At 46.3% G+C, this 22316-nt stretch overlaps 1 protein-coding gene across 3 annotated transcripts in view; it reads right to left on the reverse strand.

The window, feature by feature from the left end:
- Positions 1–22316, reverse strand: part of PCGF1 (polycomb group ring finger 1) — a 253872-nt gene that overhangs the window by 138054 nt on the left and 93502 nt on the right. For all 3 annotated transcript variants that reach the window (XM_069632496.1, XM_069632495.1, XM_069632497.1), the window contains exon 5: positions 12104–12209. In XM_069632496.1, the coding sequence (XP_069488597.1) occupies positions 12104–12209 (106 nt within the window). The remainder of the gene's footprint in view (positions 1–12103; positions 12210–22316) is intronic.

Below are 22316 nucleotides of genomic sequence, written 5' to 3' on the forward strand. Positions count from 1 at the left end.
CAAAGCAGTATTCTGTTATTGGAGGTGGGAGTACTGACTTCATGCTTCCTTTTATTGATGAATAGAGTGCAATACTGCCCTTCCAAACCGAGTCTCTTGACTGGAGGAGGAATCCAAGTTGTAAAATCGTGTAAAGGTATGGACGGACGACCATGTGGAAGCCGCACATAGGTCTTTAACCGGCACTCCTCTTTTGAGGGCCGATGAAGCTGCAATACCTCTGGTCGAATGAGCCCTAAGATTTTGAGGGGGCTCTTTTCCTGCCAGTTTATAACATTCCAAAATGGCTAGAATGATCCATCTGGAAATGGTCTGCTTAGTTATCGGTAACCCCAGCTTGTGACCCGCATAGCCTACAAACAGCTGGTCTGCTTGTCTTATCCTAGCCAGTCTACTGATGTAAAAACTTAAAGCCCTTCTTGGGTCCAGCCTGTGTAACCTCTCTTCCTCTTTCCCCGGATGAGGAGGAGGATAGAAAGATGGCAGGGTAATCTTCTGAGTGATATGGAATTCAGAAACCACCTTTGGGAGGAAATTAGGCTTCACTTGCAGGACAACTTTGTCTTTTAAAAGATTGTATGAGGGGGTTTACAAGAAAGAGCTTGTAACTCGCTCACCCTTCTAGCAGATGTAAGTGCTATTAATAAAACAGTTTTAAGGGTAAGAAATCTTAACGAACAAGAATGGAATGGTTCGAAAGGTGTGCCCATCAGGAAAGTTAGGACTAAGTTTAAATCCCATAGGGGAACCTGGAATGGTCTTGGGGGATAAACGTTAGTTAACCCCTTTAGAAACTGTATTACCAAGGGTAACTTGAAATAGGATGGTTCTTCCGCAGTGCGCTTAAAGATGGATAGCGCTGCGAGATAGCCCTTAATGGTGCCAACTTGAAGGCCTGAATTCGCCAAATAGAGTAGGAAGGACAAAACCATTGGTGTACCACATGAAAAGGGGTCGATATTCTTTTCTCTACACCAGCTGCAAAATCTGTTCCAACGGCAGCGGTATAAAGACTTTGTTGCTGGCCTCCTTGCCGAAAGCAACACCTCCGTAACATCATCAGGGAGGTCCCAATCCTTGTACCTCAGCCTTTCAGAAGCCAAGCGTGAAGGTTGAGGGTTTTGATGTCTGGATGGAGAACCTGACCTCCCTTCTGTGAGAGTAGATTCTCTCTGAGTGGAAGTCGAATTGGAGGGCAGATGGACAAGTCTAGAAGGTCCGGGTACCACGTTCTCCTGGCCCAATCCGGGGCAATTAGGATCATGTTTTTCCGGAATCTTCTCAACCTCCTGATCATTTGAGGAATGACAGGGACCGGTGGGAACGCGTACAGAAGCGGAAACTCCCAGTCCACTATGAACGCGTCTCCCAGAGCTCCTCTCGGGGGAAATTCCCTTGAACAGAACAGATCGCACTTCCTGTTGACACTGGTGGCGAACAGATCCACCTGAGGGGTTCCCCAAAGGGCGAAGATCTCTTGAAGGACTTCCTGAGCTAGTTCCCACTCGTTAGAGCCTGTGCTCTGCCTGCTCAGAGCGTCCGCTGTCAAGTTCTTCTCTCCGGCTAGGTGAACCGCCGATAGAGAGATTCCTTCTTGGATTGCCCAAAACCAGAGCTGCATCGCCTCTCTGCACAGGGGTAGTGATCCTACGCCTCCTCTTTTGTTGAGGTAATGCATGGCCACTGTGTTGTCCGTCATCATCAGGACATTCTTCCCTTGTACAGCTGGCAGGAACGCCTTCAGCGCAAGTCTGATGGCCCTCAGCTCTAACAGGTTGATATGTAGTCTGGACTCCGACGGAAACCAACGACCGCTGATGGTCATTGGCGTGGGCTCCCCACCCCGTGAGTGAGGCATCCGTGACTACTGTTATCTCCGGCCAGGGTTGCCAAAACTGTTCTCCTTTCAGAATGTTCTCCTGACAGGCCCACCACTGAAGGTCTCGAGCCACCCTGTTGGGAACCTGAAGAAGATCTGTCATTCTTCCTGAGAATTGTGACCACTTAGGCCTCAGTGCCCACTGGAGGGATCTCATTCTCAGGCGAGCCTCTGGCACTAGGAAAATACAGGATGCCATGAGGCCTAGCAACCTCAAAAAGTCGAAGGCTGGGAGACGTTGGGCATTTTGGAACTTGGTAACCATCTGTAGAATATCTTGAGCCCTCACCTCTGGTGGCGAGGCTTTTCCCAGGGAAGTATCCAGGATCGCTCCGATGAACTGGAGTCTCTGCGATGGTATCATTTGTGACTTCTTTAAATTGAGGGAGAAGCCCAGTCTGTGAAGGGAGTGGCAAACGTGATTTAGCTGGATCTGAGCTTGTTCGAAGATACAGCCCTGATCAACCAATCGACCAGGTAGGGGTAGACGTGAATCCCTTCCCTCCTTAGACTTACAGCCACTACCGACATTAACTTGGTGAAGACCCTCGGGGCGGAGGTCAGCCCAAATGTCAGCACTCGAAATTGATAATGAGAGTTCCCAATTGCGAACCTCAGGTATTTCCTGTGTTTGAGATGGATAGGCACATGGAAATAAGCATCCTGAAGGTCCAGAGATACCAACCAGTCCTGGAACTGAAGGGCCTGAAGGATCTGAGAAAGTTACCATCTTGAATTTGTCTTTCCTGAGGAATTTGTTCAATTCTCGCAAGTCCAAGATGGGTCTCAGTCCTCCGTCTTTCTTTGGAATGAGAAAGTAAGGGGCGTACCAGCCCTTGTTCCTCTCCACTACAGGTACCGGTTCTATGGCACCTTTCTCTAGCAGGTCTAAAATTTCCTGCAAGAGGAGCGGATCTGGAGCTTTTTGAGAGCTGATCCCTGGTGGATGACTCTGAGGTATGCGTAGGAGAGGCAGACAGTAACCTTGGGCAACTGTTTCCAATGCCCAAGCATCTGACTTGATAGCCTGCCATTCCGCCAGATGTTGAGTTAACCTGCCTCCTACAGGTGTCTTGTGAGGGAAGTCCTCAGAGTGGTTTTGGGGCGGCTGATGCAGATGGTAAAGAGGCACCTGCTGTTGCTGCAGCTTTTGAATATCTACCCCGTCCACCTCGGGTAGTTCTTCTTTGTCCCCTTTGAGCCGGTCATCCTCTACCTCTTCCGAAGGCGGAGTAGAAGCGAAAGGACTTGCCCCTTGCAGAGGTTCCTGTGGGACAAAAGGGTGTCTGACGGATTGCAGCGCCTAGGGATTTTGCTGCTGCCTTTGATGTTTGCAGTTTTTCTAAACTGTTGTCCGCCTTTTTCCCAAACAAAGAAGAGCCATCGAATGGCATGTTCAAGAGCCTGGCTTGCACATCTGGGGCAAAACCAGACTTTCTCAACCAAGCAAATCTCCTGGTTGTTGTACTTGCCGCCATTGCTCTGCTGATACCGTCAGCTGAATCCATGCCCATCTGGAGGGATTCGCACATATCGTCTTTACCGTCCTGTATGATATTTAGGAACGCCTACCTTTCTTCTCCCTCCGGGATGCAGTCAGCCGCTGTAGAAGCACACTCCCAAAGTGTATGGCTGAATCTAGCAAGGGTGCAAGTAGCATTAACAGATTTTAACGCCATGCTACATGCCGAAAAAACTTTCTTTGCCATAGCATCATATGTCTTATCGTCCCTGTCCTGTGGGACGGTAGAGTAAGCAGTCTTGACGTCAGTAGAAGATGCTGCCTGTACCACCAGACTTTCTGGGGATGGGTGTTTTGACAAAAACTCTGGGTCTGCAGAAGATACCCTGTATTTAGTAGACAGTTTTTTATTTACTGCCGGGACGACATCTGGGGTTTCCCAGTTGTTCATGATTTTCCTCTGAAGAGCTTTATGAAAAGGCACTACAGGATCCTCCTGTGGACCTTTATCAAGAATATCCGTAAGGTCATCTTGTTGGAAAGCCTGTGAAGGTGTTGACCACACCATAAATTCTGTGATCCTGGCCATTAAGGCTCTATAGGGGGCCTCAGCATGCTCCCCCGGGTCTGGTCTAGCGAACTCCGTCTCAGGGGAAGTGTCTAACCCACTTGCCTCATGCAAGGAATCATGGAGATCCTTTAACCTGCGTTCTTCTGAGGATAACTCCTCTTGAACTGGGGTTGCAGGTCCCTGCAACTTAAATGTCTCTTCTTGGTCAGATAGTTCTCCCTCTTCCATGATTGAGGACATAGTTCTCAATTGTTCTGAACTCACAAAGGGTGTGAAACCCATCTCCAAGGCAGAGGGTGCCAAACTTGTTGTAATCGGCCTCGAAAACGTCGATATCGTCGAAGCCGAAGGCTTCGGGCGTGGCGTCTAAAACAAAGGTGGGGGCCTCGAGGTCCTCGATAAAATTGGGATTCTGCTCGAGGAAGTCGACAATCTCGACGCCATCGTCATCGAGGACCTAGGGATAGTCACTGGGTTCGCTGCAACCGTGACTTTCCTTGGCGTCGACGCCGGTGTCGAAGGTGGCGTCGAGTCGACAGACCCGTGTGTCGAAGGTCCCTTCGACAACGGCGTCGAAGACACCGACCTCGGCGTCGACGGAACCTTCGTCGACGGCACCTTCGAAGAAGGTTTCGAGGTCATAGCTTTACTCGAGGGTTCGTGACGCGCTCGAGAAGCTTCCTTCGCCGGGTACTGCGACTCGCAGTGTTTTTGACCTTCGGGTCTTTCGACCAGAGCATCGATCTCGGCAGTCTTCGAGGGGGTCGAGGCCGCTTTCTCGAAGACGCTCATCATATTTTTGCGGAATTCCTCCCATTCAGTCCGGGAACAATATTTCGTGGGGCAAGGGATTAGGAGAAACAGAGGAAGAGGAGGACGGAGAAGGGGATCTTCGACGTCTCCTCTTCGAGTGCTTCGATCTCGAGGAGTGATGGGACCCACTCCGAGACCTGGAGCGCGACTGGTGACGAGGAGACGAATGTCTCGACTTCGTCGAGGAAGAAGAAGCTTTTGAAGTCTTACCTTTCTCCAGCTTCCCCCTACGCTCCTTCAGGGCCTTAGCTGTCATGGACATACAGTCCTCGCACTCCGAACAATGGTTTTCAGCTCCCAAACACCACAGACAAACTCTGAGGGTCAGTCAGCGACATCTTTTTCCCACAGTCTCGGCATTTTTTGAAGCCGGACCGAGGGGTCGTCGGTTCCGACGAGGAAGCCATCGAGTATGGATCGAATATCTCGAGGTAAATAGGATAAATTCTCTACAAAACTGGCCAACGATATTCCGAGGCACTGAGTAAGCGTGGAAAAAAGGAACTGAGCAACGGACGCTGCGCGCGGCCTTTATAGGCAGGATGACGTCGACGTCGATACGGCGGCTGTCGAGGGACATCGACCCGGCGGACGTCGACGGGCAGCGCCCTCTAGAGAAAAATTTTCCGAGGCCAGCAAAGCTGGAAGGAGATATCCAAGATAAGGAATACGTCGGAGGACACAATCCCTTCGAATGCAGAGGTTGTGTTGCAGTTCCCGATAAATACTGGAAACCTGGAAGCTGAAGGGATGTCGACCACTGGAACAGAAAACCAAAGAGGATGACGAAGGAAAAGCGGTGGGGATGATTTCCAGCAGCCGGAGAGCCTGCTGTGTAACCAGAGCCTGCTGCAGCCCTTCGTTCCGATCGACCTGGGGTCTCCGAAAACGACGACCCGAACCCAGAGCCTGGTGAGACCCACTAGACTCAAGAAGACCTGCATTTTGAGCCATTCCACGGGTAGCTGCGACCTTGTGTTCTTGCAATACCCCAATACCCTGGGACCTCCAGCCACTGTGCGGTGCATGGTCTTCCCAATTCCGAATCTCGCTGAAACTACATGGGCATCCTGGTCTATCTCCAGAGATACGAATCGAGTCCAAAAAGTCCCCTCACAAGAGTGCTGGACCTTTTTAACGACGAGAATTCAACCGCGATTTTAAGTCTTCTTCTGTGCTCCTTGAAAAGGCGCCAAACCCGCAGAACCACATTCAGCTGCAAGATAAATCTTGCCTAGAGCCTTCTTCATCGATCCCTGCTGCAAAGTCCCTTCTGAGGTCTTGTGTTTAGTCTCCAGGACAGGGAATCCACTGACCAGGTGTTTGGGTGCAGTCCCTGAAGTTCTCCTGCTGCAATCTCTTCTTCATTGCTGAGGTACTGTGTTGGCTTGGGTATTTACTTACCTTAAGCCTGTTGGGATTTCTGTGTAGTCCTGGGGTTCTTTCTGTGATTGGGAGGTCCCTCGTCCAGTGCACCCAGTCCCACTGCTAGAATCCTGCTGGGGTGTCTTCTGCGAAGCCCCTGGACCCTCTTCTAACCCTAGAAGTAAAGTACTCACCTGTTTGCCCAGTTTTCCTAAGGAACTCTGACTTTTGCTACTAAAGAACTTATTCTAACTCTGCCTGTTGGTCACTAGTCCTAGTGACCCCCCTTCTGCCACTGAGAACACTCATGCTCTAAGGGAAAGACTTTGAAGGGATTGGGACTTCTGCCTAGAAAATAAATCAAGTGTTTTACTTACTTGTAAATAGTTGGTGGGTAACTGTAATTCTCAGAGTGAACAGTTACAAAAGTTCTTACTGATCTTGAATGTGTGATGCACTAGTCTTAAAAGTATGGTTAACATCTTTTCTTCCTTAGACACTGTTTTACCAGTCTAAAAGAAAGTAGATGTGAAGGTATTTTACTCTCCTGTGATTAGGTTGTGCCTCTTTACAAAAGTAATGTGTTGGTTTCACCAGATTATTCCTGTAGGGTAATTGTATGAGTGTCCAACTGTTGGTATCATCAGGTTAGTCCGGTTAGGATAACTGTATGAGTGTCCCCCAACTAGGTCTTGCTTCCCCTGACTTGCTGCTAGCCTGTCCTTAATAAGTCTACATTAGGTTGTTGCCTACCTAGAATAACTATTCAGTAAAGTGCGACATTGGGTTTTACTTTCCCCTTCATTGTGAAGTTAAAGTGTGTGGGTTTTACTTACCTTGTGTTAGCTGTGTGCCATCCAAAACAAGTTACCAGAGTTATTGGTTACCTCAATCTGGGGTTCCGTGATTTCCAAAGCATCCGTAATTGTATATTACATCCCTAGGTTTTACTCACCTGGTATAACTGAGTTGTGACAAAAGTAGTTATAGGTTTTTACTGCACCTAGAATAAGTGTTTCACTATTCACCAAAAGTATATTGTCCAATTGACTGTTTGTGATTTGTTCCAAGAGTCACTGTACAACTGGAAGGACCTACTGTCCTTGTATTACCAAAAGTAATCTAAAAGTAACCATTGGTCTTTTACTCCCAAAGAATAGGCTTGACTATACTAAATGTGTATAACAAGGTTTTGACTTCCCTAGAACTACTGCTAGGTGTTCCAAATAAGGTCTATACTGGGGTCTGTGTACTTTAAAGTATAGTGTTGTGTTTTATATTGTGAATTTATATAATGTGTTAATACTTACTTAACCCCTAGATTTATCTGGGCCTACTTGTATTTAAATAAATCCTTTATTGTTATAATACATAGTGTGTTAGTTTTTTTTTGGATCATTTGTATTACAATGTTCACTTGTACTGTATCTACTGCCCTCTCCCCCTCCTAAAATAAGCCGGCTGCTCCGTCTATGCTACCCCAAACTCAGGTGGTACAGCCTTGTACTAAGAGTGGAGTCTTGTACTGCATCAGTAGAATGGTTTTGCTAGGCCCTTAATTGGACTTCAGAAAAACTGTCCTAACAAACATCACTGTGGACATGTCACTGAAGGGACATGTCACCAAAGGGACATCACTGTGGACATGTCACCATCCCCAGTTTCCATCATCAGCGGCGAGCTGATGAATTCCATTAAAACCAGAGTGGCGCTGAGACGAGCACAAGGAAGAGGCTCCAAACCAGAAGCCGGATGATCCATGTGACAAGAGTCCATGTGAGGACTTTCCACAGGGAATCCCATGAACTTGGAAGTTAAACCGGAAAAGTTACTTTCCAGTCTACTGCAAACCTCAAAAATCTTATTTGGAACCAGTACATGCAACTAACTCTTCCTTGGCATTTCCATCCGGCGCCACCAAAGAGCTTAGCACTGGGCATGCTGCTCCGCGTGTAGGAGGAGCAGGTGTGTTCAAACTATTGGCCATACTTGCCATTGTGATTCCTGTATTTACCTGCACACTCTAGATAGAAAAGGATCTCTCTCGATGACTGTGGCGTTTAAATAAAGTCTCAAGGAATGGTCAGCCCGGTGAGCCGCGTCAGTCTCGATATTGTTGTGTCTTGGCTGTAAACTGAAACATGATTGAATGAAAAAAATATGCCAGCGATTCCCCGCTAAGGGAAATGGGGCCAGTAGCTCTTCCAACCACATGATTGCGTGAGTTAAGTCTATCCAGACATGATCCCAAATTATCCCTGGGCTTCATTAAAAAGTCCCTTATGCAATCTTTTGGATGAATGTTGGTGAGTCAAGGAATTCTTATTGCTTCTTAAGTTGTAATTGTGATCCATTGTACAGCTACCATAAACCTCCTGTAGTAAAACAACGAAGCATTCCTTCGAGCCAGCAGACTGCACTTTGCCGCGCTTTGTGGATTGCGCAAGTCTTTGCCGCTACCTCTGCTTGCGTACACCTTACTGCAGACAACGTCGTGGGTGGAAAGCCTACTTGCTTCTCCGTTCCGGTGCCCCACGAAAACGCCAAGCTTTACCTCGCAAATCCTACAAGAGTGTCACCTAAAATACTGCATCCAACAGTCCTGCAGGACTGCACCTTTATTTATTTATTTACAATGAACTAGTCATTAATATGAAGAAAACTCAGATAGTGATATATGCTCCTAGACTAACAAATGGGGCCAAATTAGATTGGAGAATCAAGAATGTGAGCTTGGAAATTGTGACGATTTACCTGTATCTTGGTATCTTATTTGATGGAATTCTGCAGGTTGATTCACAACTAAAGATGCTCACTCACAAATTAATCTCAGCCATGTTGCAGACACGGTTAATCCTATATGAATATGGCAAATTTTCAATTAAATCTGCCATGATATATTGGCGCCAGAAAGTCATGCCTACGATCCTTTATGGTTTGGAGACCAAAAGTATAATCTCAGCGTTATTTCTGAACAAACTGGAGGCGAAATTTTGGAGGGGTGTTCTACATCTTCCACAACGCATACCAGGACCATGGCTGCGACACGAGTTGGGACCTACATCTTTGGCTGCTGAATACAACTGGCGGTTATGTGCTTTGTATCGCAAATGTTTAATCTACACTTGAACCGACAACATTCTAGCAACTCTGTCCCCCTATATGTTGTGGTCATTACATGTATTTGTTCGAACATGGTCAGTCTGCATTTTTAAAATCTTGGCGAAGGCAGATGTGAATATTGACATTCTTATGAACCCGAACCGAGCCAAGGATAAGGTATATAGGTTGGACTGGATCGAAACAAGATGCATATGTCTTACCTATAAGGACTTCCAGGCCTCTGTATTTGAATAGAAAAAACTCAAGAGTTAGAACCATATTTATGCAGAGCACCGTCTCCTCAGCTGAGATCGGCAATTTTACACCTACGATTCTATTTGTATTTGACACAAGATGTTTTGGCAAGATGGAATTTTATCAATGTAAAAGAGAAGTTTTGTAGATATTGTGTTGATACTTCTGCCCGAGAAACTTACAGCATGTACTAGTAGAATGTCCGGCCCTAATCGATTCAAGAGCAAAGTCCTTCTGGAGAAACATGACATTTTGCTCCGATGTCTCCAGAACACAGATGGCCAACCATTTTGGCAACTAAAGTTATGAGTATTCGAGTTGCAAGTTTCCATTTTTTGAATGCTTTATATCCAAGTGCTGCAAGTGAGCGTGTGGGGGGTCTAGGGCTCTTGTGGAGATACAGCAGCTTCTACAAGGTCAGCATGTGGGAGTCCATTTATTACATGCCAGACATTGTGGATGTCCCCCAACAACCTTGGTACAAACTAACCACCCTGACAGTCTTTAGAATAAGCACCATCGAAACACCTACTGTATTGCGTTTAAGTTGTTTCATATGAAGTGTTTACTGATTGTGATATGAATTTTATGTATTATAAGTTCTATATAATCAATATGTTTAGGGCATTGGTTTTTATTCTATTTTAGTTTATTTGATCTTTCCTTCTGCCTTTTGTTTTGTGGTGCTATAAAAAATTGGAAATGTAATTGTAAAATAAGAAATGTATTTGTATAATTGGGAAATGTAATAGATTTTATTTATATGGTTTGAAAAAAGTTGTTTACTCCGATAAATTCAATTAAAAAATATATATATTTATTTATTTGCATTTTTAAAGCGCCCACACAGCCCAGGGGCATTGAGGCGCTGTTACAGGAAAATGTTCCTCTTAGTTGCGTATTTATAACGCGCTTAATACCCAGAGGTTTCCAAGCACGGACCCGGGAAAGGATCCTGTGTTGCTTCATGCCGTCTTGTTTCCAAGGCGAGCACATTGTCGCTGAGCTATCCTCCCGTTGACTCACTTCACAGTGCTTCCCATCTTTTCATGTTGCTTACATAAACCTACCCCTGCTTCAGTCATATGGTTCAACTCACCCTCCAACTCACCCTCCAACCCTATGACCCGATCACTCACAGACAATCTAGAAACACTCAACCTGACACAAAACATCTCCACACCTACCCACATGGGAGGTCACACCCTTGATGCGATTTTCAGCACCACAAATATTTCTACCCAGCTCCCCCACCACCCATCATGGACTGATCACTCTGCAATTTACTTTTCCATACCACGGAGCACAGAGGCTGGCATTCAAGGACACACACGACCACCATCATCCACCCCCCCCTACCATTCAACTATGGAACAAAGTCTTAATCACTCCACATCTAGCACACTCACGCCATACTCTTGCCATACACTTTGCCTCCAGGAAAGACCTCTCAGATCAGGACCAGCACCCAGGTGGTTCACTTCCAAACTCAAATCCCTCAAAACTCTCAAGCACCGTCTGGAACAGACCTGGAGAGCCGACACCTCAGCCCAGAACAAAACCACCCTAGCAAGGACAACCAGAACATACAGACTGGAAATCAGAAAAAAAACAAAACATTCTATGGGATCAGAATCCTAAATGCTCGAAACCCGCCCAAGGAACTACATAGAATCATATCTGAATTCAAGTCCCTGGCATGCTCGAGCCAACCCCCTCCATCTCCCAAGCCCCATGTGACACCTTATCATTACACTTCCACAATGTCGCCAAGGACAGACACTCCGCCATCACCTCTAAATTAAAACAAATGTCCCCCCCACCCACCCGTCCACAGACCGACCTTCAACCCCCCCCGCCCCCTTGATACAAATCCTGGACTCTTTCTCTCCCCTCACACACCAAGAATTCCTCTTGCTCGAAGCAGATAGCTGCCCTTCAGGCTCCCCTGAAGGCCCCTGATCACCCACACTCCTCAACAACATCCTAGCCTCCACCTGTGCAGGGAGTGTCACATGCACAATCCTCAAACACTCACTTACAACAGGATCTTTCCTGGAAACCCTAAAAACCTCCTAAATTAAACCCAGAACTACCGGGCAATCTCCAACACACGCTTCATCGTCAAACTCATGGACTGTGCAGCATACAAACAGTTTGGCCATTTCACCGAAGCAAACAACCTCGTAGACCCTGCACAATCAGGCTTCAGGCTTCGGCCACTCAGGGGAACAGAATCCTCCCTTTACAGAATCTAGCAAACAACGTGGCCTGAAAGACTCTCCTTTCAGTACTGGTTTCATTGTATCAGGCCACCCTGGAGTGCTGTCTTTCTCTACTCATCAAGAAGACATTGATGCCATTTACAGAATCTAGCAAGCAACGTGGCCTGCAAGACTCTCCTTTCAGTACTGGTTTTGTTGCATCTCGGTACCCAGGAGTGCCATCTTTCTCCAGTCATCAACAAGACACTGAAGCCATTTACAGAATCGAACAGCAAAACATGATGCAATAACATAACAAAGAACAAAGTCCACATCAACGAAGGTGTGTGCGAGCTGGTGGTCTCCAGTTAATGAAGAGCCCAAAAGACTGTACCATGGGTAAAGTACTACCTTAAAGACCAAAGAAAGACAATCCTTCATGCAACACTCACCTCTGCTTCTCCAAACACAAGGAGATGTGCTCGTCGTATCGGTAGTAATGTGCTTTGGAGTGGTCAAAGGTGGTGTAAGGCAAGCCTGTGCAATCTGCAACAGATTCTGCAAAGAAAAAAACAAAAAAAAGGGAAACATAAAAATCACATAAAAGTCCAGGAATGGAAGTAAAATCCAAGGCTGGTAGTGAGGCAGCTCTTGCACCACCCTCTGCTGAGGGTACTACACCCACTGGCACTAATAGGAAGGCGAACGCACCTGCTGCCCAGAAAGGAATGGCAAATGTGGTCAGAGCAGCAAGCCTTTGCTCAGGTAGGGGCAGTAGGCTGCCACATAGATATGCTCTCTAGAAAATGCACCACACTGATCTACAGAAAAAGATATACTTCAATAAAATCACAACTAAAAACTTTCAGGTAAAATAGGTGCTAAGGTAATAATATACAGCATTAAAAGGTGCCAAGCAGATTATAAAAACAGCAAGGTCTATATGCAGGGCCTTCTATCAGAGATAAGCACCCAACATAAAATAAAAGGGGGTGCAGAGAACCAGAACACCTACAAACCAGGTTAGCCCCCTGTAGGACAGCGCAATCATGGAGAGTGCCCTATAGACACCCCCCAACCCTAGTGTATGTGGAAGGCCCTTGACCTTGTAGTCAGTACCCAACACATATGGCTGGAGATGGGAGAAGAAGGGAAAGACAACATTTTACCAGCAATACACTATATGTTTTAAATATCTAAGTCCTGTAACAGTAACCCACAATCATTTGGGCCCATAGGACATGATATAGAAGTACATCCATTAACACATTACAATCAGAGGGTATGAAATTATTATAAACAGGAGTCAAAGGCTTTCAAGAATCAACAAGACATTTTAGAAGAGTTACCTCTTTTATACGTTTATGGGGAAAATATACACATTGTTACCAGATTCAGTCTGTGTTTAAAGTACATTCACCAGAGTATTAATGAAGGGGAAGGACTTTAAAAAGGGATATAAAATCACAACTAAGTCTTTACATTACGATTCTTGGTTCAGAGCCCAACGGACCTCTTGTGGACCCAGGAAAAGCTTCCAGGAGCAACTAAATCCCCAGAGTCAAATGTTTGATACCAGCGCAGGTGCACAGTTCCATTGCAATGGATGGGAAAGAGTTAATGGGGCATCTGCTTTATTAGCACCTCGGGCAGGAATCAGATTGCTCCGATCGCGGCCTGGATCCCATGATCCAAGCCTCTGTTCCAAGAAACCTGATGCTTGCTTCCCCCGCCCTGCCATCTTCCCCTTACCCTCCCAGTCCCTCAGTCACGTTCCCTCCACTCCCAACCCACCTACCCCACTCACCTATTCTATTGTCAGCAGATCAACCGTCGCCACTCCAGCTTCCTAGACCGCCATGGAAATGGAAAAGGGGCTCTGCTTGGAGGTCAGTCTTCCAGCTCCACGGCAGCCATTTCAGTTAAGTATTTGGTATGAATGAACGAGACGGCACGAGGTATCCCGTTCATTCATACAAGAAATTAGGTCAGAACGTAGCAAGGGCCTATCAACTCGAGCCCCGGGCCGTGACCACACCGGTACAAACCGTGGAACGGGTGCTTATTGTTAAGTAAAGTTAAGTCTGGTTAACCCCACAGGTGCAGAGTCTGTGATGAACAACTCCAGAGAAATAAGGAGGAGACCATGAAAACATTTCTCAGAGGTTGAAAGGTAGACCCAAGAAGCAGCAGAACAGGAGGTCCACAAATAGAACTCAATGGGAATTAATGAGACGATTCACCTCCAAATATTCTATACCCCTGGACCTGAAGGAGAGTATCAAGAATGGTCTCCACGCCAGGACCCAAAGATTGGTACGCACGTCAGTAGTTTTAGTGAAAACTGATTCAATAGCATGAGACAACCCGGTGAGGAAGCCGCTCTTTTCTACAGGTGCAGTTTTCAGAATTTGGGTCAAAGGACTTGCACCCTGAGGCATTGACGATCCCACTGACCCTGGAAAGTAACAAAGGCTCTTCCCAGGACCTCAACCTACAATCCGTCTGCATTGGAGATTTCATCAGGGATGACCCCAGGAAAAATCCAAGCGAACGGCCTTGAACAAACAATGAAGGTGACCCAGATGAAAATAGTCCCAGGACGGAGACAACGGCTAAAGCTACCCTCTGACGCCCTAAGCTGTTGAACTGGTTGAGTAATGAAGTCTCGGCGCTCCTCTGGACACCAGCAGCAACTCACAGCCTAGTGGAAGATCCTGGCAGTAAGCGACAGGATGCAGCAGTGAATGGACCATAAAACAGTTCCAGAGTGGGGGCATTGACCCAGCAAATGTGGCGTGTTATCAAGAGTCTTCAGTAAGCCTTGACTGGACATCCAGCGGTGGATATGCCCAAGACACTACACTTAAGTTTTGCCAAGTGAGTGCTCTAAAAATGGCAAAAACTGAAAGACTCACCAGTATCCTTCAGCTTGTTGGCAGACCTGCCCCCTCAGATTTGCAGGAATAAAGGCCAGCCATCCAATCATTAGAAGGGGCTAGGAAAAATGGTCAGATGGTCCCGGTTGGTCCCTTTAACTGCCACCAAGACAAATGGCCTCATTACAACTCCAGCGGTAGCTGTGCCGGTAAAAACAGCAGGCTGCCGCCAGAAAAAGTTACGACCCATTCCCATGAGTCCCATAGGACTTAATGGCAATGGGGAAGACGGTAGCAACGGCACCTTTCATAATGGTGCCGGTGCTACCGTCAAAGTCTGCGAGCGGGTGCCTTTTCACCCGCCAGGTCAGACCTGGCGGGCAGTCGGGAGGGTATCCGGCCTGCAAACTTGTACTCTGCCGGTCCATTAAAAACAGTGCCGGTGAGCCTAAGGGCACCGTTGTTACTGGAACGGCAGGGTCGTAATGAGGCCCAAAATCTCCCCCGCACAGCGGGACCAATATGGAGGCTCTCATTGTGGGCTCACAAAAAGCCCACCTTGTCAGAATAGCCGCTGTGGGTTGAACTCTTGTAACCCTTAACAAAGGAAGCCCTGAAACATAAAATGGCGGAGAGTAGGATTTAAATGGCTGCCATTAAGGTACATTGTGCTACAAATGTGGTGAAACCGCTTGCACTCAAGTGAAGCCAAAACGAAAGTATAGCTGATATCAACCTACTCCCCAAAACCTGGATAGGGTGATGGAATCACCCGAGAGGCATCCCTTGAACTGGGCTCCTTAAGAGAGGCCCATTACAATTTACCTTAAGTAAGGTGTAAAGGGATATAATGGTAGTGGAGGTTCAGCAGACGTTCTCCGGGCCACCAAAAAGAAAATCAGAGATGTGAAAATGACACTGGGAAAAATCAAAACGTTAAACGGCCCCAAAAGGTTTCCCCGAGAGGCCCCAAAAAAGAAATTCTGACTTAATAATTGGTGTATAGAAACTGGAGTACCTGCAAGTTATGAAAAAAGGCTTGGACAGAGGGCATCTACCACAAGAGACAGCAAAGGGTTAACCCAGGGCACAAAACCATAACACGTCAAAACTCATAGCACCAATAGAAACAGCACAGAATTCTTGCATGTGATAAATAATGCAGGGCAGACCTAGCAAGAGCGGGCAATATCCAGAGAGGTTTCCAGGTCTCTCTCACACTCCCTCACCATTCATTTCAAGGACCATAAATGATCCTGCTGGTAGACTTCTAAACCTGTTCTCCAATAGCTACTTTGGGAACCCCCAATTCCCTCCACCCACTGCCTGGCCTCCACTCTCTACTTGCAGTCATCCTGTGCTTGCATGCTGTATTCTGTACAGGCTGCCGACGCCTGCTGAACCCACTGCGTCTCTCCGATCTCTGCTTCATCCCTGATTGTCCAAGTGTTCCCAGAAGATCCCTGCATGGCCGCACTATACACTTTTACTCTGTTGAAAATGGTTTCATCAGTGGCACGTTGACATACCGATGCTAAAGCAACAATATAGTGACACATGTACCCTAGGACAAGAGAAAAAGGGGTCTCCCCCAAGAGACGGCCTATCACAACCAAGGGAACCAAAAGCAACAACAAATCCCATACCTGGACACAGAGACAACTCCACAGCACAAATATAGGATTTTCAGGAGCGTTACCAAGAGCCAGGTACGTAGAACTCTGATCGGGGCAAGACGGGAGTTGCCTAGACCGCTCTTTGTTCAACTAATGGCAGGAGTGGTCAAGCAATCACGGGCAAGCATTCAGGAGTCAAACATGATGGACAAGAACACAGTGTAACATGTCCATACTTTGAATACAGTAATGTGTACACAAACATATTGTTATATATTTTAAGGGGTTACAAAGAAGGACGCTGACACAAAGATGGCATATTTGTGGTTAAAGACTTATCAATGAAAACGAAACCCTAACTACCCCTATGTCTAAGAGGGGTTTCCTTGTCTCAAACTAAATCTCAACGAACTGTCAGAATGTTTGTTTATTTATTTGTATTGTGCACCAGACCCGAAGGTATCAGGGCGCAGAGGTTAGAAGGAAATTCATAGCTTAGGTTACAAAAATAAAATATAAATTACAAATACATACACAAGGAAAACACAAATGGAACAAGGCTAGACATAGGTGAAAATTACGAGTTTTGCAGGCAGAAAAGGTTACATGAGTAGGGTGTGCTGTGTTGGAGCATGGTGGCCCCATTTTAGTGGGCCAATAGCAAGGTGGTGATGGAGGCCAGGTCATAGTGATCTGTTGATTTAAGACAGTTAATGCAGTTGGATCTAAAGTTCTGGTATGACTGATCTTCTAGGATCGAGGGTGGCAGAGAGTTCCAGAGCTGGGCCGCTTTGTCTGGGAAGCTGCTACCTCCCACCTTAGATAGTTAATCTGGGGATGTGGAGGCAGCTGGTCTTGGCTAGTCTAGAGGGTTTTGTGGATGTCATTCTGTGGAATCTCTCCGATAAATAGCTGGGAGCGACGTTATTCGGTGATTTATGAGCGATTATCAGTGATTAATGGAACACTCTCCCAAACATGCTGAGAATTGAGCCTTCCTTCCACACTCTCAAGCATAAGGCCAAGAAAGGGCTCTTCGAGCAGGACGTAGTTGCCTCTCGCACATAATATACATTCGACCCACTCCTGAAAATTGCTCTCCCGACTTCACCGACACACCTTGTATGTCTTGTCCTCCTTTCCTGCTCACTCATTGCTTCACGTTACTTATTATTATTCTCATTGCAGCTATTATTTTCTTGTTAACGACTCCGATTGAACTGAGCGCTCTTCTGTAACTTGCCATTACCTGCATGACACTCTAATTGCTCACATCTTATGTGTATTTGCTGTACTACTTAGAACTGTCTCGTCCTTTTGTAACCGATGCAACCCATGTTCCTTCAAGAAATGCGCCCAGATGCCCACGGGCCCGGTTGTGCAATACATATAAAACAAATACAAATGAATGACGCCGTTTTGGGCTTGATTTTGTCATTGGTTGAGAGCCCGTTGTTTTGTTGCCAAATTTTAGAGATATGATCTCTCCTAGCTACACAGAGGACCGGTCTAAGGGCATAATTTTGAAGATTTTGGATTTTCCCGATAGCTTTGCTGGAGCCAATGTAAAGGGTGTTGCAGTAATCAAGCCTGAACAGAATAAGGGCTCTGGCCAAGATGATGCAACTGCTGTTAGAACGAAATAGTTTGCCGGTTCGGACAGGTTCACAGGTGTAAGCAGTAGCGGAGGCCAGTTAGCTTGTTTAGTAAAGGAAAGGGTTTAGTCCTAGGGTTTTACCTCGTTAGCCACTTTGATGAGGTTGCCATCGGTTATGAAAGAAGAATATTCATACCCTAGTTTTTTTAGATTAGTTGGGGTACCTAGGATGATGATCTCCGTTTTGTCATCATTCAGGCATACACCGTGAGTTGCCATCCATGCCTTGATGAGGTAAACTCTATTGACCAAGGCCAAATCCTTGACGTAATCCCCTGAAAGTGGGAAGAGAATCTGAGTATCACCTGCATAGTTGGTGTAGGTGACACCGAGATTGTCCAGATTATCGGAAAGGGGCTTAGTGAATATGTTATACAACGTGGGAGAGACGCAGAAACCCTGAGGTACACCGCAGGTAATGGGAAAAGGGTCTGCAGCTGCTGAGGGGGTGAATACCCTCATGGTCCTATTGCTTAGAAATGACTCAATCCAGACTATAGCCTCCTTGGAGAAATGTGCGGCTGAGTCTAGATGTCTACATAATAAGTTTGTGGTCCACAAGGTCAAATGCAGCCGAGAGGTCAAGAAGGGGAAGTGCCGATTTCCCTTTGTCCCTTAGCTCATCGACTTGGGTCTTCAGGTCGACGAGGACAGTTTCCATTCCGTGTTGGGGACGGAAACCAGATTGGCGGCTCCGCAAATTAGTAGGTATCAATGGGTCTAGTGTTTGTTTTTTTAGCAATGGGAGCACCTACAATTCTTTGAGGTTGGTGGGGATGGTGCCAGAAGCGAATGAGGCGTTGATGAGCTTTGAAATGAAGGGGGCTAGATCTCTCGCTGCATCCTTGATAAGCTAGGTTGGACCGGGGTCGCCCTGACAGGTGGATGGTTTGAGTGAAAGTATGACTTTTTCCACCTCGAGGATCGAGGTTTTAGGAAAGGTGAAGCGAGTGGGTGGGATGTTAGGGGTTGGAGGGGTCTTGTTAGGAGGCAATGAGTTTAGTGATGCTTTTTTAGAGCTATGTTTTGTTTTGGAGAGTAGTTACTTTGTTAGAAAGCGCATGCTGGATGCCAGAGCACCAGCTGTTGTCTTTAGTACAGGTATCTAGCGTGGGGGTAGGGGTTTCTAATGCTTTTAGGATCGTAAATAGTTCCTTCATGCTGGAATTAGCATGTGAAATCCAGTTGTTATAGGATTCTCTTTTGGCTAGGCAGATTTCTTTTTTGTAATGGGAAGAGATCATGGCGAGTTTGATTTTGTTTGCTTCTGATGGGAGTAATCTCCAGGAAGCCTTGCAACTTCTTTTTTCTTGCCCTAAGTTTTTTTTAGATGTGGAGTGAGCCACTTATTCAGATGGGTTTTAGGCTTACTTGGTCTCAATTTAAGCGTGGCAATTATATCTAGCGATGTTGTCATGATTTTGTTATACTCGTCGACAAGCGTTCCAGGATCGGTGTTGTCTGGAAGAGAGTTGAGGATGGGGAGAATAGCAGGAATGAGTCTATCCACGGTGATATTCTTTTTGTTCCTAGTTAAGGTGGGAGGGGCGGTGGGGGTGAGTGTGGGGAGGGGTCTAGTGGTAGTGAATGTGAATGTCAAAAGGGAATGGTCCGTCCAAGCTTGCAGGGAGATGGAGGCGATATTGGCGTGGCAGTTATAGTCGGCCACCCAACCTAGTATTCTCCCTTTGTTGTGGTTGGGCACATTGGTTCTTTGGGACAGGCCAAGTTCAGACAGGATGGTGGCAGTGGCATGTTTATCAAGTGGGTCATTAAAGCCCAACAGGAGTACTTGCAATGTGTTTTTAAGATCGTTTGAGAGTATAATATAGATATCCTCCTCAATTGTCCCAATGGGGCCAGGCAGTCTATAAATCAGATGTGTAGTCAGAGTTTGGGAGTTAACCAGTGGTAATTTAACTGAGAGAGCTTCAGAAGATTGGATGTCTTGGGAGGGGGCAAGTCTCATGGATAGGCTGGATTTGCAGATAATGGCGATACCTCCGCCTCGCGCCTCATGTCTGTCTTGTCTAGGAATCGTATAGTCGTCGGGAACTGCTAGCATGAGTATAGGGCCTGCTGCAGCATGTAACCATGACTCGGTGATGGCGAGAAAGTCGAGGATTTATGCCACAATCAGATCTGCAATCTCTGTGGCATGTGCCACCAGAGACCGGGCATTTATTAGAGCCCCCTTGAGTGGAGGAATAGGGGGATCTGTGGCAGCTTTGTGGGGATAGAGTCTGCGCTCTTAGGCTGAGGAGCGGTACGGTACTTGGAGGTAACGTGGAGGGGTAAACGGTTGTTGCACGGTTTGGCACTTGTAATATTTTGGCTAAAAGGGGGGTGGTACGTTTTTAGGTTAGAGGTGGGTATAGATCTGGCGAGGGGTTCAAATAGTTTGGCTAATCTAGATCGGAGTCTAGTAATCCTGATATTTGTGTTACAGGGATTGCTTAAGACTAAACCCTGGGTAGTGATGCTAGGTTGGGTTTGGTTCAATAAAGCGTCTGTGGCCATTGTAAGGTCGGTCGGGCTTGGGGGAGCACGATGGTGGGTGGCGGGTCTAGTGGAACACACTAAGATATTGATAGTAAATAATGTGACTAAGGCGCTGAAGTTAAGGGCCGTGGTAGGCATACTGGTAGAGACTCTCAATCATGTCTGCGTCAGCGTAGGCAAGTACAATCAGAGGCATGTGCAGGCCTAGCAGAGCCAGCAGAGTAGACTAGTCCGACATTAGCAAGGGCATATATAATCTATGGAATAGGCAGGCCTGATATGCTAGTGCGACATTAGCAAGGGCATATATAATCTATGGTATAGGCAGGCCTGATAATATCAACAGAATAGACTAGTCCGACATTAGCAAGGGCATATATAATCTATGGAATAGGCAAGCCCGATATGCTAATACGACATTAGCAAGGGCATATATAATCTATGGAATCGGCAGGCCTGATAATATCAACAGAATAGACTAGTCCGACATTAGCAAGGGCATATATAATCTATGGAATAGGCAGGCCCGATATGCTAGTGCGACATTAGCAAGGGCATATATAATCTATGGAATAGGCAGGCCTGATATGCTAGTACGACATTAGCAAGGGCATATATAATCTATGGAATAGGCAGGCCCGATATGCTAGTACGACATTAGCAAGGGCATATATAATCTATTGAGTAGGCAGGCCTGATAATATCCACAGAATAGGCTAATCCAACCTAGCAAACGTAGGTAAGATTAGTCATGTCAGGAAAAAAAATCCATGTCGGTAGGACAGAGATATCCAGAAATGCATGTAATGGTGGCCACAAAAGAGCAGTGAACTAAAGACCACTGCAATGTGGCTGACAGGAGTGGTGGCGGATGAGGTAATCGAGTACGAAAACGGTCACAAATAGTTTGTTATACCAATGACTGTGTTAAGACTGACATGAGCAGCATCAAGTAAGGCTAGCAGTACACATAGTTAGCACGCACGTCTACGCAATCGTTAGGAGCATCAACATACAATACAGTAGATGCAGTAATTAGATTATATACAGTACAATATGCGCAGTAGTTAAGTTATATGGCGCGCTGATTCACAAACCGAGTCTTACAGATAGGTAGCATTCAGGTGATACAGTGCTGAGTGCATATGCTTGGGCAGCTCACAACATGTCCCTTAGATCAAATGAGATATACACAGGTCACAAAGTGCGCATTTCTGGACTGCAAAGTCTGTAGCTGTGCTATAATGTTCACCTAGTATGAGGATGGCTGGAGGTAGCGTCTAGATCGTGGGCCGGGTATTTTTGTAAGTTCAGGAAGGCAGGTTTTCACGCAGGATGGGCATATACAGGTTTAAGCGCCTTAACCTCGAGCAGTGTTATAGTGACACTAGAGTACCTTGTCAGTTTGTTTCTTTTGTTTTTTTCGTATTTATATCGCGCACAACAACCCAAGGACATTGTGGCACTGGTTACAATGCTTAGTTACAGAGGAATGATGCATGCATTTGTTACATAATGAGCACTTTGAGCACGGATACAATATATATATAAGGTCACAATATAGTTATAATACATTTGTGTTTATATTACAATATACATGACAGGAATAGAGGAAGAAGTCGCAGTGCTAGTTGAGGAAAGTGGTCTTGAAGTTGTTGCGGAAGACAGAGATGGAAGTTTCACCTCTAAGGGTGGCAGGGAGTGAGTTCCATAGTTTCGGTGCAATAGATAGTCTCCCTTAGAATGACCCATGGGAGATGGGACAGAATGCTTGGCTCAGTGGGATATGGTTCCAGAGATAGAAAAAAAAAAGAACTGCAGAGCAAAAGCTAAAAGCAGCTTTTGGGTATCCAGCATCACAGAGTCAGCAAGAGCTATACACCTTGGGGGAATGAGAACCTACTACCAACCGTGCCGCAAGTCTATCTTGCACATGAGAGGCAACCATAACTTTACGTTTACTGCGTATGGCCCATTGTGCTTTAAACACCTTCTAAATGTGTCCCAATGC

This window comes from Ambystoma mexicanum, chromosome 6q, assembly GCF_040938575.1.
Source record: "Ambystoma mexicanum isolate Mex_15411 chromosome 6q, UKY_AmexF1_1, whole genome shotgun sequence".
Taxonomy (NCBI): Eukaryota; Metazoa; Chordata; class Amphibia; order Caudata; family Ambystomatidae; genus Ambystoma; species Ambystoma mexicanum.